Source organism: Alligator sinensis, unplaced genomic scaffold, assembly GCF_000455745.1.
Source record: "Alligator sinensis unplaced genomic scaffold, ASM45574v1 scaffold291_1, whole genome shotgun sequence".
Taxonomy (NCBI): domain Eukaryota; kingdom Metazoa; phylum Chordata; order Crocodylia; family Alligatoridae; genus Alligator; species Alligator sinensis.
The window spans coordinates 1190853-1208810 of NW_005842391.1; the positions used below are offsets into that span (position 1 = coordinate 1190853).

General features: G+C 38.4%; 1 protein-coding gene across 7 annotated transcripts in view; it reads left to right on the top strand.

Annotated features, from left to right (window-relative positions):
• The window catches only part of TPM1 (tropomyosin 1), a 20412-nt gene extending 2766 nt beyond the window's left edge, over nt 1-17646 (top strand). The window contains exons 2-9 of one of the 7 annotated variants that reach the window (XM_006029662.3): nt 4142-4275; nt 5579-5696; nt 6816-6886; nt 7140-7215; nt 8299-8361; nt 8741-8810; nt 10091-10169; nt 11858-11879. In XM_006029662.3, coding sequence (XP_006029724.1) covers nt 4142-4275; nt 5579-5696; nt 6816-6886; nt 7140-7215; nt 8299-8361; nt 8741-8810; nt 10091-10169; nt 11858-11861 — 615 coding nt within the window. In that variant the 3' untranslated portion in view covers nt 11862-11879. Of the gene's footprint in view, nt 1-4141; nt 4276-5578; nt 5697-6815; nt 6887-7139; nt 7216-7680; nt 7757-8298; nt 8362-8740; nt 8811-10090; nt 10174-11857; nt 14419-16722 lie in introns of those variants that run through there. The other 6 variants (XM_006029660.3, XM_006029663.3, XM_006029661.3 and 3 more) reach the window with 6 other exon arrangements.
• The last annotated feature ends 312 nt before the right edge of the window (nt 17647-17958 follow it).

Here is a 17958-nt window from a genome sequence, read left to right on the forward strand (position 1 = left end):
CGCAGGGTGGGGGGAGACGGCTCGGAGCCCTGCTCGGCCCCTGGAGGCCGCGGTGCCGGCCGGAGCCGCCGCCCTGCAGAGCAAGAGACCCGGGGCAGAGTTTAGGTGCCAGGGTCGTGGGGCAGCACCGGGCCCCTGGTGCCTGAGGCGGCCAGCTCCTGCTGAGGCCACGTCCCCGGCCCCCGGCCCCCCCCCTGCCCAGCCGTCCTTCCTGCTCTTGAATGGCGGGTCACGTCTGTGTGGGTGCCTGAAGTCGGGGCCTAGCTCCTGGCCGCCGAATCTGAGCCTTTGACTACAGTGTCTTGCCATGCAGCGCGTAGCTGGATTGAGGCACTTCTGTTAGCGTAGTATGTGGTGAATGTACGTCTTGTCCCAGCACCCCTCTGAAGCAGTGTTGATGCTGTCCGGTTTTATAAACCGGGAGCTGGGGCACAGAGGCTGCTTATCAAAGGTTACCTAGGGAATTACACCTGGCTTCCCAGAGACCGAGAGAAACACCTCAGGCCAGCACTGTGAGCATCCTCCTTCAGATGTTGTTTCCAGTCTAGTCAATGGTTTCAAGGACGGTGAGTGCTCTGATATCAGAAGTATGAGCCAAGTCACCTGTTCCTCCCAGATATATCCACATGAAGTAAGTTACAAAAGAGAGAAGCATCATTTGGTAGATGCCTCGAGATGGAGTTTTCTCCGTGGGTACAGCAAGAGACCAGGAGCTTTGCTCTTTGGTTTACCACTGACCTTTGGCAGTTCTCCTAACATCTCTGTACCTAAATTTCTCTTTCTGTAAAATATATATTATAACATTCCTCGTAGAGGTGTTTTGGGGTCTTCGGTAGTTGTAGAAAAATGATGCAAAACAGTTGTTTTATCATTAATTTAGTTGGTTATAAAAAAGGTGCCAAGGGACCTTTGCCTGGAATGTTCTGTCTGTTCTAATCAAGGCAGTAAATTCACAAGTGTGCTATCTGATATCCATCAGTGAAAGAAATGTTTCCTGATTGGTTACAGATGGCCTTCCTAGAGACTACAGTGATGGCTCATTTGAATTCTCTGACCGTATTTTAACGTTCTTACAAACTCACTTCACATAACTGTTTCTGCAGTTGGAGGTAGATCGCGTCACGGGTTGCTAATTTGTTTCTTTAAAAGTTCCTTTTTAAACAATCCTAACCATGGCACTTTTTTTCTAAAAAACTGATAGCAGTAACTAGGTCAGTGAAGGAAGGGACTAGGTCAGGAAAGGAAAGTGATTTTTCCTATTTGAGTTGATGGATGACTTAGCCACTATGGAATCTTTTCAGCAAAAACAGCTTTACTGCTAAGTTACATTTTCTGTTGTACAAGGAGCTAATCTTGTGCTACTTAAAACAGTAGGAGTTTTGCAGTTGCATTCAATGGAAACAGGGTCAGGCCCATAAAGGTGGCTTTAGCCACTTCTAATAAGAGGACTTCTGCAAGTCTTATTAAATTTCTGACACAGACCAGAGATTTGAGCTTTGCATGCTTGAAGGCAGGGTTTTGTTTCTTGAATATTTTATCTAGATTTCATAGGGAGTTTATAATCATGATAATACATTTCCATTTAATAGAAGTAAGTAGTGATGTGATTAAAAACAGGTAATGGACTTGATGAGCACGTGTAAATACATGGCTTTGCTGTATGGAAAGAGTACCATTTACACAAATGTAGCTGCTCCTGTACTGTTAAGTTTTTCTTATCAAAGTGTTCACTGCAGCTAGCAGTCTGGGGTGTAAAGCTGACCCATCCCTTAGTGTAATACTAAGGCGTGTGATCAGCTAGATTTTTTTTTTTCTCCTGTGCAAGGTACGAAATGCAAACCATAAGAAAGCTTAGGCACTCGACACAGCATATTGGAACTTGCATCTTTTGACTGCTAACAAGATTACTGAGATTTTGAGATAACTTGCAGCCATTTTCTTTTTAAAAAAATCAAAAGTCAGTGAATCCAGTTATAAGAATAGCTGGCAAAAAATCTTCCTTAGACAGTAACAATAATCAACCTGTAGTGTATTCATGTCATCGCACAGTGAAAGTATGTAGCGTACAAGGGCTTTGGCACAAATGCAAAAGGTTATGTTTATCTGTTAGCCATGGGAGTGCCCCTTAATGTCATCACTATTTTTTTTTCCCTTTCCTTACCATATAAGGACAGAAGTACTGCTCTGCAGCAGAATAACTTGGGCCTTATAAGGCTAGTTGGTAAACCCTTGTTGAGTTATAGCTTACAGAACAGGAAGTAAGAACTTGAACTTTAATCACCCTATGTTTTCTAAGTATATTGTATGCTCTTATCACAGTAAGAACAGTTTTAGCATGATAATAATTAACTTGCAGTATTGCTACTTTCTCAAAGTATTTTCAGCCGGCATTTGCAAAAGTACTATTTGCAAACCCCACTTGCCAAAAAAAGTTCTGCTTTTCAAGTTGAAATATCTGTGTTCTTCTCCTAAAAATCTTGTGGCTTGTAAGGAGTGCTGAGCCTTGCAGCCTGATTACATGGCCAGAGAAAATAGAAAACTTGAGATAACATAGACATTTAGGGATTTATTTTCTTTCTGTGCCTAATCTTGCAGTCTCACTGCCAGTGTTCCCAGTGACCTTTAATAGTTCATAAATGTGTATGTTTACTCTGTGTGTGCAACTTCCATTTGTTCTAGTGGCAGTTTTACCACTGTAGTAGAGGGTAGAGATTGCCCCATATAGAAGCTGTTCTCATTTAAACTTAGCACGGTGGAGTCTTGGTCAATGACAGGGACAGATTGGGGTGGAAGGGAAGTGGGGGGAAGGGAGGTGCACTGGTTCAATTGCACTGTACTTTAACTGTGTAGCGCACAGGTAGTGAGCTCTCTGCTGTTGATAGCTCTGGTCATAGCTGCCAAGTGCACCCTGCCATGCCAGGAAGCTCTCCATCACACCTTTTCAGAATCCTAGATCCACTCCTGGCCCATGACTAGGCCTCTTGCTATGGCTGTAAATAGTAACACCTAAAAATCTTCAATCGCAAAAGGGTACCAGTATTTGCAAGTAGTAGTTATCAGGTATCACAGTTGTACTTTCCTGGAAGAACAGACTGGGTAAATGTTGAAATTAGTTTTCAATAACTTAAAATGTAATTTGTTTTCTTGAAAGTAATATACCTTTTGAATAGTGATCTTTTTTTATTCTAAGCATTTCTCACCTGTGTCCTTTTGAAAACAAGAGGCTTAATAAGGAAATTGTTTATAGAATCCCATTACAGGACTTATTCTGTGACCAAAGCAGATGTAGCTTGAAAAATGTCTCAAGTGAAAGCTTGTAAAGATAAGAGGTACACAGAAGACCAGAACAGTAGGTAATGCAAGGAAGGCAAAGATGGAGGAAATAATGAAGAGGATGCTTATCACCGTACCCATTCACATGTCCTGTACCTGGCAGTTGCAGAGGCCAGAACTCCTGTAATGTAACTTTAATTGTTAACATACTTGTTAGCATTGTATCTTTTATAAACAAACCCCATCTATATCTTGCACTTATACTGTTTTCCAGTGTTTTAGCACTCCATTTGTGAGAGAGGTTTATGCAGATTCCTTCACCAATATATTGTAAGTGTAGGCATTCCCTGTGCTAACTCACAGAGCTAATGCTTCCTACTTTCCTGTAGCTCAAAGAAGTAACGTGACTTCTTTTTTAGAAATAAGGGCAAATTCCTACCCCTAGACTTGGGATTAAAGCTGCACATCTTCCTTCAATACACTGGTCCGGGGCAGACAAATTAGTTCATGTGAAAAATTGCTACATTTAAACAAAGTTTTTAGTGTCTTTGCTCTGTTCATATCTGCAAGCTGAATGCACAAAACCAGGGGAAAAAATGGAATCTGACAATATGTCCTATTTTGTTAGTACAAGTTGTGTGGTATTTAAGTACTTCATATAAAGTTGAGGACCAATAAATCCAATTGATGACTGCACGTTTTAATGAAGGCATTGGTGGGAGTATGTGCACGCAGGCTACTCGATGGATTAGTTTAGGGTTCATTCCATGTGCTTTCTCCCAACTTTCATTTTAACACCGTCTCAATGGTCCTTTACAAAAGACTTAGCTTATATTATGAATTTATTTTCTTTGCTTCCTTTATTTAGGCTGAGAGCGAGGTAGCTTCTCTGAACAGACGTATCCAGCTGGTTGAGGAAGAGTTGGATCGTGCACAGGAGCGTTTGGCAACTGCTCTGCAAAAGCTGGAGGAGGCTGAGAAGGCAGCAGATGAGAGTGAAAGGTGAATATGGCTCAATGATCAGTTCCCTGTCCTTACAAATCAAATATAGTCATGTGTGAGTTAACTAAAAGTAAGCTAAACCACTTTTGTGTTTGATTGCCTGGGGTCAGTTCCATCTTCGTATATGTGGACCTCAGTCAATCCTTCCCCTAATCCACAAAGACTTACTGAGCATTCAGGTTTTAGTCTTAGTTTACATGCCCAGTGTAGAGATAATATTTTCAAGTATCCTTTGAATCATTAGGGGTTGTGGTTTGGCCTTTGACCTGGTGTAGAGATAAAGGTTAATCCTAGCCCCAAGGCTGTTGTATTTTGGCCTTAGAATTTTGTGGAGGTGATGCACACTGCTTCCCTGATAGAAGCCTGTATCGTGCACCACTCTTGGAGCACTCAAGAAAAATCTTGCACAAAGACTAAATCGTCTGGAAAGGCAAACAGGAAAGGACTGGCAGTATGCAGTTTGTGCATCAGTGCAGCTTCTTGTGCTCTTACGAATGCAGGATCAGGGGAATTTAGGATAGAATGTTCAAAAGCACTAGAGGTGCTTTAGGAGCCCATGTCCCATTGGTGTTTGGACTTTTACACCATTGGACTTTTACAAGTTATCTGTCCCAATTTATTTCTTCTGGAAAGATCCCTGAACATTTTACAGTGTGTGCATTTGCCAGCACTGACAGTACAGCTGCTTTGAACACGCGCATGGCATATTGTGTAACAGCTAGGAAAGGGAATTTTTGTCTGGTGCCTGGGGTAAATCCCCGTCACTTCAAAAATATTAAATTTTTGTGCAGAGCAGACAGTATCTTAAATACAGGAGGTGTCACAGAATTTTAAATATCCACCTCAGAAATATGCCCCTTGCCAGTCTTCCAGGGATTTGGAGATGCAGTGCCAGGGAGCTGAAGTATTTAGCATGTGAGTTGTAGTGTACATTTTGTCCTTAGTCACTTCTTCTTAGGGACTGAAAAGCAATTCCCATTGTCATTTACGTTTTGAAGGGGAGAGAGCTAGTCACTGCATTAAAAAAGTATGAAAAATCTACGGAGGTGGATGATTTCAGATGTTTGCTGAGTTGTGAGTTGCACAGACAACATAATTAACTATTTCTTCCTTTTAAGTCCGACTCCCTTAGAGTTTATTCTTAGCCTGTAAGTGCAAGTACACAGAACTAAGCCCTGGAAATGTCATTTCGCAGTGAAGTCAAATATCTCTGACGCTTCATTCATCTTGGTCTAATGGCATGAGGGTTAGAGGTAAACTAGCAAGCTCTAAACCTTGTATTTCCTGTTTTTCCTGTTTTCAGAGGAATGAAAGTCATTGAAAACAGAGCCCAAAAGGATGAAGAGAAAATGGAAATCCAAGAGATCCAGCTTAAAGAAGCCAAGCATATTGCTGAGGAGGCTGACCGCAAATACGAAGAGGTCAGTTCTTGAGTGCAAACTGCAGAGCAGAGGCCATACAGACTCTGACTACAGCTTTTTGGTTTTGTTTGTCATACAAGTACAAGAGGTCAGAAACATAGTGCTGCTCCCATGAAGGACTTATAGCAGAAATGTGCTCCTGGGTGTCTCCAGAGATGAGGCAGTTCTATGTCTGCTGAAGAGCTTTGCTTATTTCTTAGCACAGCAGGCTCTTCTTGGTCTAGCAGCTAAAATTGGCACCAACAGGATTAAATGAAGCTAACCTGTCAGTCGTCTTACCATGTGTTTTGATACCACACATCTAGTGTCATGGCATCTTGCTATGCTATGCTTGCACCAAAATGGTTGAGAGAAGAATCCCTGCCGTCTTCAGAGAGACTATCAGAAGAAGAAAGAAGTAGTTTTGAACTATTATCTCTTATATTTTTTATCTAGTTGAGGATGGTCCTGCTTTGAGCAAGGGGTTGGGCTAGATGACTTCCAGTAATCCCTTCCAACCCTAATCTTCTATGATTCTGTTATGTTACTGGATGTTTTCCATGGGCTCTATTTCCAATGTACCATAATATGAATGGAGCCTTGTGAGTAAAAAAAGGTCTGGTTTACTTGTCAACTCTTTTTTTTTTTTTGTAGTAGGGAATCTTTGTACCAGGGGAGACCAGAGGGGAATGGGTGAGACCCTGTTCCCCCAAGCACCTCCCGGAGTAACAAGGAATAACAGTCACAAGTTGATTGAGGGTAGGTTCAGGCTAGACATCAGGAGGCGCTACTTCACAGTCAGGGTGGCCAGTATCTGGAACCAGCTTCCAAGGGAAGTGGTGCTGCCTCCTACCTTAGGGGTCTTTAAATGGAGGCTTGATAATTACCTAGGTGGGAACATATGAGCTTAAGCTTACCAGGGGTCATATGAGCCCAGTATTCATTCCTGCCCACGGCAGGGGGTCAGACTTGATGATCTGCTCAGGTCCCTTTGAACACTACATCTATGAACCTATAATATTATGGAAAAGGCTTGATCCTTTTATTTAGATTATTCTAGCAAGAGATATTACCTGAGGCATTGACTGCATTAGCACAGAGCTTGCAATAATACATGATTATTATATTTGCCTCTTATAGGTGGCGCGTAAATTGGTAATTATTGAGAGTGATCTTGAGAGGGCTGAGGAACGCGCTGAACTTTCGGAAGGGTAAGGGATCGAACTTCCCCAGGATATGTGTGAGGTGCTGCAAGACAGTAACTGTAACAGCATGAAATGTTGGCAGTACACTGTGTGTTCAGCTCAATCCTATGATTTGCTCATTTACTGTAATGATTGAGATAAAGAGTAAACACCAAAGTAAATGTGTGTGTATGTATATGTGTATGTGTTGTCACTGCATGCTCTACCTGCACACTGATTTTGTGAATGGCTTTTGTGCATTTCATGTGTTCACTAACAGCCAAGTCCGACAGCTGGAAGAACAGTTAAGAATAATGGATCAAACCTTGAAAGCATTAATGGCTGCAGAGGATAAGGTACTGATACTAATATACAGTTTTTAGGTTTAGCTGCAACCCAAGTCTTTCAGCTTTCTTAGCCCATCAGTAATAATGAATGAATCCTCACTGCACTCTTTACTTTCTTTGCATCTTGCTTTGGTGGCTTTCTTAGTCTTTTATTCATTTTTACTTTTACAACCAATCTTTTGTGCAGCCAGAAAAGAAGCTGAACTATCTCATAGTTAAAGGATGTGTGAGCACTTCTAAGTAAGCTCAGTGCTGTAGAAAATAATTGTTTTTAAAAAATATATATTTTAAAGATATTTCTGGCACTGAAGGATTGCTTTCAATTCTGTGATGGCTTCAGCTACTTTCTATGCCGCTCTTTTGCTCCATAATTGGTTTCATTTTTCTCTATCTTTTCCCCCCTTTTTTCCTATTTCTTTGGCTTTGTCTGGTCTTCCCCCTGCCCCCTTTCCTGCCTCTGTTTCAAAATAATAGCAAATGTGCTGAGCTTGAAGAGGAGTTGAAAACTGTGACCAACAACCTGAAGTCGCTGGAGGCTCAGGCTGAGAAGGTAGGCTAGAGCCTTACGTGAGAGCATGTCACTTGGCAAGTAATTAATCCAAAAGGCCTACATTTTTTCTTATTCTTTTTTTTAATATTTGCACAGTATTTCATTAAGGCCATATGATAAATGGAAAAGTATGGGCCTGTTACTTAGCTGGTATTTGGCCATATTCCAGAATCATGAGAATCGTTATTCAAATAAAGACTCAATCAGTGTTAACTGTTCATCAACCTTATATTGTGTGCTATGTCATTCAGCTTTAGTATTAAGATATTATCTTGCCTTTAACCTAGCCTCCCACTTCAAAATTTTAGGGTTAAATTCTTCCCTGAGTTACCACTACCTAGTCCCATGCATTTTAGAGCAAAACTTGGTTCTTGTAATAAATAAACCAAAACATGATCATCGTACCTTGTAGAAGAAAATGCACTGCACCATTAACTATGCTGATATGAGGGTAACGTTACATTGAAAGATTTGTCATGCATGTTATATTTTCCTAAACCAAATACTTGGTCTAACATCTGTGATGCTCTTTCTAATTACAGTACTCACAGAAGGAAGACAAATATGAAGAGGAGATTAAAATCCTGACCGACAAACTGAAGGAGGTAAAATTTGAGAAATTCTGTAACAAATCTTACAATACTACTGTCTCTCTCTTTAATATGAAGTCAGTTTATGGCTAATAGCAGTATGTTAAATGCGTGCTCAAAAAAAAGAGCATTTTACAATACAAGCATTTCTGGCTTTGTGTTTGTATTATGTGCATAAAAATACAGTAAGTACAGAAGTCAAGATGGTCAAGGATCCGGTTTTAGGTCCATCTTGCATATAAAGTGCAGTGTACTTTTAAAAAAAAAAAGTGCAGTTAAAAACCACTGCTGTGTTGTTTTTCTCGTACTTATAATTGCTTTTGTACTTCTAGATATATCATAAATATCCTAAAATTACTTCTGTGGTTTTTGACATGTACATTCTTAACCTCAGGCCGAGACTCGTGCTGAATTTGCTGAGAGATCAGTAACCAAGCTGGAGAAGAGCATTGATGACCTAGAAGGTATGATTCTTCTTTTTCTCATTTGCTACCAAATACAAAGCTTGTGTCCACCTGTATATTTTTTACTGAATGTCCTGCAAGTTCTTACTTACGTGACCAGTCCCATGCCAACAAAATAAAATATTCCTTTAAATAGAATATGAAGAATACCCCCTAAATGAATGTAGTATTTTCCAATCTAGATTTATTATTGACTTACCAGGTTAGGTGGACAGTGTTTTGCTCTTGCCTTTTTTCTTTTATATTCTGAGACCTGTTTTCCTTTAAACTCTTCTACTTGGCTATACGAAGAAGGTAAATAATCAGAAGATAAAATGAATACCCTGGTTTAATTGTTTATAAATATCAGCAAGGAACAGTATTTTGTTTGGTTGTTAGGAATGTTGCAAGCTAATTCAATTTATGACTGAGAGTAAGCACAGGTCAACGCAACTATTTTTTTGAAGTAGAACACTTATTATTGTCCAGTAAAACCAGTGCATTGTATATACATCAAGAAGCTGAGATGATTTTATAGAGCACATGGAATTTGTTTTAGAATATTTAGAATCTTTCAGAATTCTAGCAAAGTACTTTTTGTGCTCTGGAGAAATAAATCACTTGTGCTTTCTAATTTAAAAATATTTCCCTTGAAAATGTGCTACTTTGACATTACAATAAAATTTCTTGCTTGGTATAGGAGACTGTCTTGAGCTAGAGTTCTTTAAAGGGTATGAAAGAACCAGCCAGCTGCGCAGTGGTCAGTGACTCTGTTTTAAAAAAAAAAAGAGCAAGAAAGGGAGAAAAAAGTTAAGATGCTTGGGAAGAACAAAACCTCTGGGAAAAGCTTGTGTTTCAGAGTAGCAAACACCGTAATATCTTTTTAAAGAATAGTAGACATAGAAAGCTTAGTTCTACCACAGCGGTATTTTTAGATCTGTACCTTTGTTGCATGTGCCTATACAAAGTGTAGAATACAAGCAGATACAGTTTAGTGAAATGGTAACTGTATTTTCTTTACACGCTTGATTTTCTTTGGCTTTATCTCTCTCAGCTTGGCTTGCCAGTGATGCAGTAATATTCATTGACTTTTCATGTAAAGCTACTTTCTGTTTTTATTCCTTCCTAATTGATATTTGATTTGTTTTTGTTCTTTGTCCGCTACACCACTTCCTTCTGTGCACTGTTCCCTTTTCCTGCCACTGCTTCCGGATGGTATCCCATGCCACCACCTTCACCTTCCATCACTTGATCATACACCATTTCCTCGCACATCTCCGCCTTCCCGTGGGAAATATTAGATGAGTTATATGCTCAGAAACTGAAGTACAAAGCGATCAGTGAGGAGCTGGACCACGCTCTCAACGATATGACTTCCATGTAAATGTCCTCCTTGCCTGTGCCTGCGCTACTTTCCTGATTGCTTAGTTGCAGTCTTATTAAATGAAACTCCCTCACTCTCTACGGTGAACAAATTCTCTTAGTTTGTTCACGCACGTAAAATATAGCTACTTTTTTTGTCTTGGTAAAGAGTAGGCAAGTACTTCTTGCCTGTCCTAGTGAATTTTCTTAAGAGTTTTTCAAGATTAGCTTTAGAAACTCATGTTTGCATTTTCATTTTGGATACATGAATTGGCCTTTCCTTATAGTTGTCATGCTTAATTCACTTTTACTTTCCCATTTTCAGTTCGCTTCTGTTCAGATATGTTACACAGACGACCACCGTTTTTAAGTTGCCAGAATAGAAATGTTTCAGTATGTGCTATACAAAGGGCTTTCTTCAGAGTTTGTTTTACTCTTGTGAGTAGTAACTACCTCTGGTAAAGAATCTACACTGAGAATTTCATTGTAGTCTGTGGGATTTAGATAACGTGTTTCATTCATTTTTTAGTAGTGTTTCTTAGTTTTCTGGCCTGCCCTAATTTCTCAACAGTTATTGCTAATGACAAAATACTTTTAAGACCTTCTTTTAAAAAAAGGACATGGATTTGGAATGTGATCTTGAGTCTTTGAAAAATATCTTCACATATTTTATTGGCAGTGATGGAAATAGCTTACAAGACGGAAGTGTTGCAACACTGGCTTTAGTTAACAGGCAGTTATGGGAAGAAACTTGAAAAGTAGTAAAACTGCAAGGTTGGTAAGAGTATGACCAACCCATGCTGTGCTTGGTGGTCTAGTATTTGTAACAGACTAAATTTTCTGACAGATACTAAAGACACTGAACAGGAGTCAACTATGCTGAAACCTTTAAATTCTTCCTCCCCATAGTGATGCACTTGTGCATAAATTTTGAAAAACTGACAAAGGAGAACTTGGCCAATTGTGGTGCACTCTAAAGTATGCCAGTAGATGTTCCTTCTGCATCTAAAGGATCTGGAGTTGCAGATTTTTAGTAAATCTTAGACTTTGGGTAGAGCCACAAATGTGCTTTGCATGTGTTGAAAATTTAAAATTGTCTTATCTAGTTAAAAAAATCCCTTGGTGCACATATTATTACTTTTGCCATACCTTGTAAGGATTAGAAAGTTGTGGTGGTCTAATATCATCTGTTTTGCATGTTTTGATTCTAAATCAGAAAATACTTTTAGTGGCTCTTCACACTAACATCTTCATGTACAAATTGCAGGCCTCTAGGTTTTTCTGTGCAGAGAACTAAATGTAGTTTCTTGCATGCATTAGCAACTATATTAGCATAACTTAAATCTAAGAGATGTCCAGTTTGAAAGCAATGCCACAGGCTTTGGAGACTTCATTGTTGTGACAGCTTGTCTGTAATGAACTTTGAATTACAGATGAGAGGTTTTTCTCCTTTCTTTTGTTAGTAAGTGGACTTTAAGTAAGGGAGAGAGCATTCAGAACTGATTCTCAGCTATAAATACATTTACTCATCTAAGTGTAAATGAGGCATTGCTGTAACATTCCAGTAGTAGGTGTGGGATGGTATTTTGCTAGCAATCTAGCTTGGCATGCTTAGTTCTGCTGTGCGGTTGCTGTTTTTCCCTTTATTTCTTTCCATTATGCCATTTTCATTTTCCACCTTTTTCCAACTTCTTTTCTTCATGCAGATAAATTTCTTTGCTTCACCTGTAAAAAGACATCTTCATCCAACTGGATTAAACCACCTTTTCAAGCTCTTGGATGTTTCATGGGCTCACTGTCCTGCCTTCCAGCTTACCTTGATCCTTTTCTTTTAGACTCCTGTCTCAGGATATTGCTCTTTGTGCCTTCTATTGTACAGAAACTCCACTTCTTTCAATGTAAAATAAAACATCCCGCTGTGTAAGCTGTATCCCTTTTGCTATTCTTTTGCCTTTTATTTATTGAAAACTATATTAATAAAGTTAAAAATCTGCTTTTTTGCCTTTAGGAATCTATTTTTGGCTGCCTTTCCCTTCTTTACTTTTCTACCCTTTTTCACAAACCTTTTGCTTGGTTATCAGAAATGCAAAACCAATAATATTAGCTTGTGGGGTGACAGTGCTACACCTGGGAATCCTAAATTGATCATTTTTGTAGTGAGATCTTCATTTTTTCCCCTCAAATTAAAATGCAGATAATATGAGACTCAGGCTCAGTGGGGTTTTTTTTAGGTTTTTACTGTTGGGCCAAAATCTGCAAGGATACAATTCCCACTGAGGTCATTTGGTCATGGGAGCATAGTTGAGAGTGCAAGTTGGCCCTTGGAGATCTCTTGGCAGTCAATTTTTCCAGAGTCCAAAATTTCCTATTAGCTTGATACTGAAGACTTCCTGCCTTACATAAGTGCATTCTTCATTTAACTTTTCAGGGAAAGAACTTTTAAAGGGATAATGTCAAGTCAAAAATCACTTTTTTTTTTTTCTAAACAAAACCACCAGATGTCCTGATCTCTGATTAACTACTTGAGTTCTGGAGCTATGGAAATCTGTAGATGTTGTTTACTTCTTAAATTTTACTCCCTAGGTTGGGGGAAAATGCAGTGGCGTTTCACTTTTATCTTTAATCAGTTTTACAGTTTTGTGTTGGCATAAAATTGCAAGTTTGAGTTGCAGAGAAATGCTTTAAAAATTAAATCAGTCTTGTAATTGTCAGTAGTTAACTCATACTGCCCTGCCTTCATTACATATTAAATTAAATGTTTTCGTTGATCTCTGGTCCTTTAAATCTTTGTTCTGAAAAACCTAAATGGTGGGTTCATATTGACCTTGACATTTGTCCTTTTAAGTATAGAACATGAAATATTGTCATTTTTTGCTCTCCTATATTATATATAATTAGAAGTGCAATGGTATTTCTTTAAATTCATTGCAACTATTCTAACTTCATTTCCTTCATAATGAGGGGAAAAATTAAAATAGTTTTTTACGTTAAAGTGAATATCAGTTTAAACTAAATTGACTTCTAATTACTCCTTTCATTAGATTTTGTTGCTAAAGTTTCCAAAGCTTATAAAACATAAATCAGCTCAAATCAGTGTACCTAAATTTACTGTTCCGTACCTAGATATTCATACTTAATTGCATATCATTCCCATGTAAATGGTAATGTGGAGTTCCCTTAGAAAGCTATTATCTTTTTTTTTTTTTTTTTAAACTTTTGTCAAATGTATAGTACTCTATGAGGCTTGAAAATGCATCCTTCCCTCTTGCAGTCCTTTCATAATTGGTAATTTCTTCTCTACTTCTCTTTTGTTTTGGTTCCAATTGAAAATCAACACTTTTTTCCATTTCTGTTTTTGAATTTTTTTTGTCAACTTCACCTCATAGCATCTTTTCATAACGTGATACTATGCTTGATCTGAATATTGATCATTAGAGAAATTGAACCAGGTGAGGATAGAGAAACTCGAGGTTTTTTGGTGGTGTGTGTTTGCTTTATTTTGTTTTTTTTATTTGTTCTTGTTTTTTCAAATTTCGTCAAATCTAAAAAAGCCTCAGATTTAATTCTTCTCAAAAGAATTAAAAGCCACAAAATAAAGATAGGTGTAATTTGGACAGTCTTCATATTGGCCAATAACTATACAATTATCAATTAAATCTGTCCTGTTCCTGTTTATATATACATTTTAAAAGTTGGAAAACTTGTGGTCAAGATGATCAAGTCTGACTAGTGATTTTTAGAATTAGTTTTAGTTTGGGCATCTAGAATTTTTTTTTTTTTGCCTCAAAAAAAAAAAAAAAAAAAAGTGTTATGATCCAAACAAATATGCAGCTCTTAGTTCAAATTATAACACCATATTTTTTTGAAGAATCACTACATAGATTTTGATATTCAGAGTGGATGCTTGGCTATCTTGAGATTTGGATAGTGTTTCCAAGTATGATTTAATGTGTAACATTGCAGTGATGAAGAGGGATGCTGAGGCAGTCTGTCAGTTGTAACAGACCCGGGTTCTGGGCTATCTTCTGAGCTTACCTGGCTCAGGTGTTTGCCATTTGTTGCACAAATGTATCCTGTGGCCTTGTATGGCCTTGTTACTGCTGTAGGATGTTATATATTGCTGCTGTAGCTCTCAGGTGGGTTATCTGAAAGGCAAAACAGATTGCTCTGCACACTGGAAAAACTGGGTATGAACAGTCAAAATATTCATGTAAAATCTCAATTCATATTTATGCTGTCAATAAAAATACAAAACAAGAGAAGGAAACAGAATACATTGTCATGGAACAATCCTCACTAGATTTTCTGTTTTAATACTGTAGTTGTATGTGTGGTGTTTGATCCTGAAGCTCAACTGTCATGACAGTCCTTGAGTATTTTGCGCTACTCAAGCAGAATGGCAGCTTGCACTCATTGTTTCACCTGAACATTGCCTACTGTGAAGCCTGTCACATGTACATGTGTGAATCGCATATTACATTCAAGGACTTTTAAATCCTCCTCATTTTAGTAATTGGGAAATGCACCTTAGTTTCCCAAAGCTATTTCAGTTGCCAAATCACACAATACAGAGAACGTGCAGTTAGTCATGCAGGGCTTGATCCAGTCATGTTAAACTGAACACTGAGACTGCAAGAGACTCACTGAAAAAGATGCGGTGATTTCAGTGTCTGTTACACTGAGCCAAGACTTCACTAAGCTAGTGCACTTCAGTCAAGCCTGATTATACACTTGATTTCAGTCATGTGATGTTTAGCTATGAAATCATGCCATGTCTTGTGTACTTGCACAGAATGATGGTAGTCCTAAAACAAACACTGGCGCAGTTGCTGCTGCACGCAGGTCTAGGTTTAGAAGTTTACACTACATTTCGGATGGTTTCACTTGGGAGATACTTTTGGGTCTGCCTCTTGGTTTTTTTCCTCACTATTGATCTGTCCCACAATCTAATCCCACAAGAGGAGTGTTAGAGAAGTCCTTCAAAGGTTGTAGTGGGTGTTCCTTGGGCTTTGGAATAGGTATTTATATTTCTAGTACTCTGACTAAAGGTAAGGAAAGGATTTTCTCTCTGTTTTACTAGTTACTGAACTGTCTTGTGACTAGTTTTTATTAACTCTTATTTACCTTTATTTTCTGTCTAATCTTTCTTCATTCTGCCTTTTTTTCCTTTTAACTTGCTTGCTGACTGTACAGACCAACTCTACCAGCAACTTGAGCAAAACAGTCGCCTAACTAATGAACTAAAGTTGGCATTGAATGAGGATTAAACTTTGGTGTGGATATACTGTCAGCTGTTTTTAAACATAAACTTACCTAAATTCCTCAAGAATGAATGAGTCCATGTAGAAATATGCAAGAAACCTGTAAATTGATATTAAGGGTATTGTATCTGCTATAAATTAATGCATGACACACTTTCAAATGATGCTGGAAAAATGTGGAAGTGCCCCTTCTGTTATGGCTCCTTTAAATGTATATCTTGGAGCAGCTGCACATTCTTTGTGTGTAATAGGTGCATCCTTTCCACTACACTACCAGTTACAGTTTCTGGCCAATAGCATTTAAAAACCAGCACCCTTTCTTGTAGAAAACTTATTCTTTCATTTTAGTTCCCATTATAATTTGGAGTTAAGAGTTTTACTGGCTACTAGGGGAAATGAGGGTGGGGAGGGGATGTTAGCCAAGATTTCCGATTTTCAAAACCAAAATAAAATATATTCCCAGCTCTTTCATAAGTGGAAATTCAGTGCACTGTTTTCAGTTTACAATAAAATGGCCTTATATTTGGGTGAAAGCAGCCTTAGAAATAGGAGTCCCATCTTAAAATACCTGGTCAGTTTAAAGGTATGCTTGCATCAGCATAAAGTTGTTGTTATTGGATTCTGATAGCATGTAGCTCCAGAACATTGTGCGTATATATTGTCATATAAGAGTGTTAAATGACTGCTCTATAAAAGCGTGCATGCAACGTAAAACTACTAACTGCCAATAAAACACTTTTTGATTATATTTAATAGCCAAAATAACGTTAATTTTCTCAGAAGCCATTTAATTGGAAGGGAGTTGTTTTGTTCTCTGCAAGTTCTGAATTATGATGCAGCTTGAAAAGTGTGAATGTTCTTGGAGTACAGAATCATAATTTCTGTCCTTCTTGGTGGTTTGACTTTTTTTTTTGTTAATTTCACCCCCTTCTTTCTTTAATCCTGCCCTTCCCCCCCCCCCCCCCTCCCCCCCCCCCCCCTCCTTGCTTTGACCCCCCCCCCCCCCCCCCCCCCCCCCCCCTCCAAGTGGCTTATGAACCTTACAAACATCTTACCTCTTTTGACAGTGGTCAGTTTTTTTAGACATGTAGCTGCACAGCAGTTCAAAACTTGCATCACTTGAAGTTCACTTTATTGATTTGAATCTTTTGTCATAGTCTTGGCTAAAGATGCTAGTATTTACGAGCATGCATATATCTCATCCTTCTAAACTCCTCCATGATAAAAGATGATTGCATGGTTTCATGTTAAGAAAATTGATGCATCCAAAGAACTGTTATTCATGTCTTAATTTTTTAATCCCATAACAGAGAAAGTGGCACATGCCAAAGAAGAAAACCTTAGTATGCATCAGATGTTGGATCAAACTTTACTGGAGTTAAACAACATGTGAAAACCTTCTTAGATGCAACCATATTATTTTGTTTTTACACCTGCTTGCCATGAAACCCCTTAAACGTGTTTTTATTTTAGTTTCACCACAGTCACAGGAACATCTGCTTACCTACCAGGCAGGGGTCAGGGAAACACCAAAATGGGCAAGCCATATGCGGGTTAAACTATTATGGTTTAAATGTGCCATTTCCCAACGTGATGTCGCCTACACTTTGTAGAGAGTTAAGCAATACAGTATGCTTAGTCTGTCTAGGAATCCTTGCTGCGGCAGAAAGTGTCCCACCTCAAGTGCCAACTATATTTGACAAGAAGACTGAGTAATGTTGGAGAGACAGATCAGGTGCGGACTGGTGCTACTTTTAACAAAAGATACAACAGTGGGCTTTTAGTTTGATACTGTACAATTCAAATATTTGTGCAGCATGGTAATTTATTTTATCTGAGTTGTATTGATCTGTGAGGATTTGAACCTTCTGTGCCTTTGAATTCAATAAAACAAAGGGATAGGCAAGAAGCAAAATATTTAAGATTTTCTGATTTTTAACTAGTAGACTTGCAGCTCATTACAAATGTGTAGGTCAGCATTTCAACTTGAGTATTCATTCCACTGTATTTTTCATGTTGAAATGAAAGATTCATTAAATTCAGGAGAAAACGTGAATTTGGTAGAGATTGTTTTAAATTGTATTTTATTTGTGTTGAGTTGGGAGGGGGGATTATAACTTGGTATTTCCCTCACTTTATTTTACACACCTTTTAAGCAGTTTTAAAATTATGCCTGTATGTAAACATTGTATAATGATATGAAATAAAATGCACATTTTAGGACATTTTTTAAATTTTGGCCTCCTGTGATTTATGTCTTTCATTGTACTAAATCATTATCTATGCAAGGCATGCACATGCAGGTGTTGTTCGTCAGAATAAAATATATTGACAAGCTGACTTTCCCTGTTCTGTTCTGTTCTGTAAGAACAGAATCGAAATAAGTGCTATATTATTTTCCAGCCCTGCACTGAGGAATGTGGAAACTGTTCAAAAATACACCTCAAAATTAAGATACTGAGTTTGGCTTCACAGCTGAGGTTGAGTCCTGCCTTCACACACAAACCATTAACTTTAAATGTGAAACTGTTGACTCAAAAAGGCTA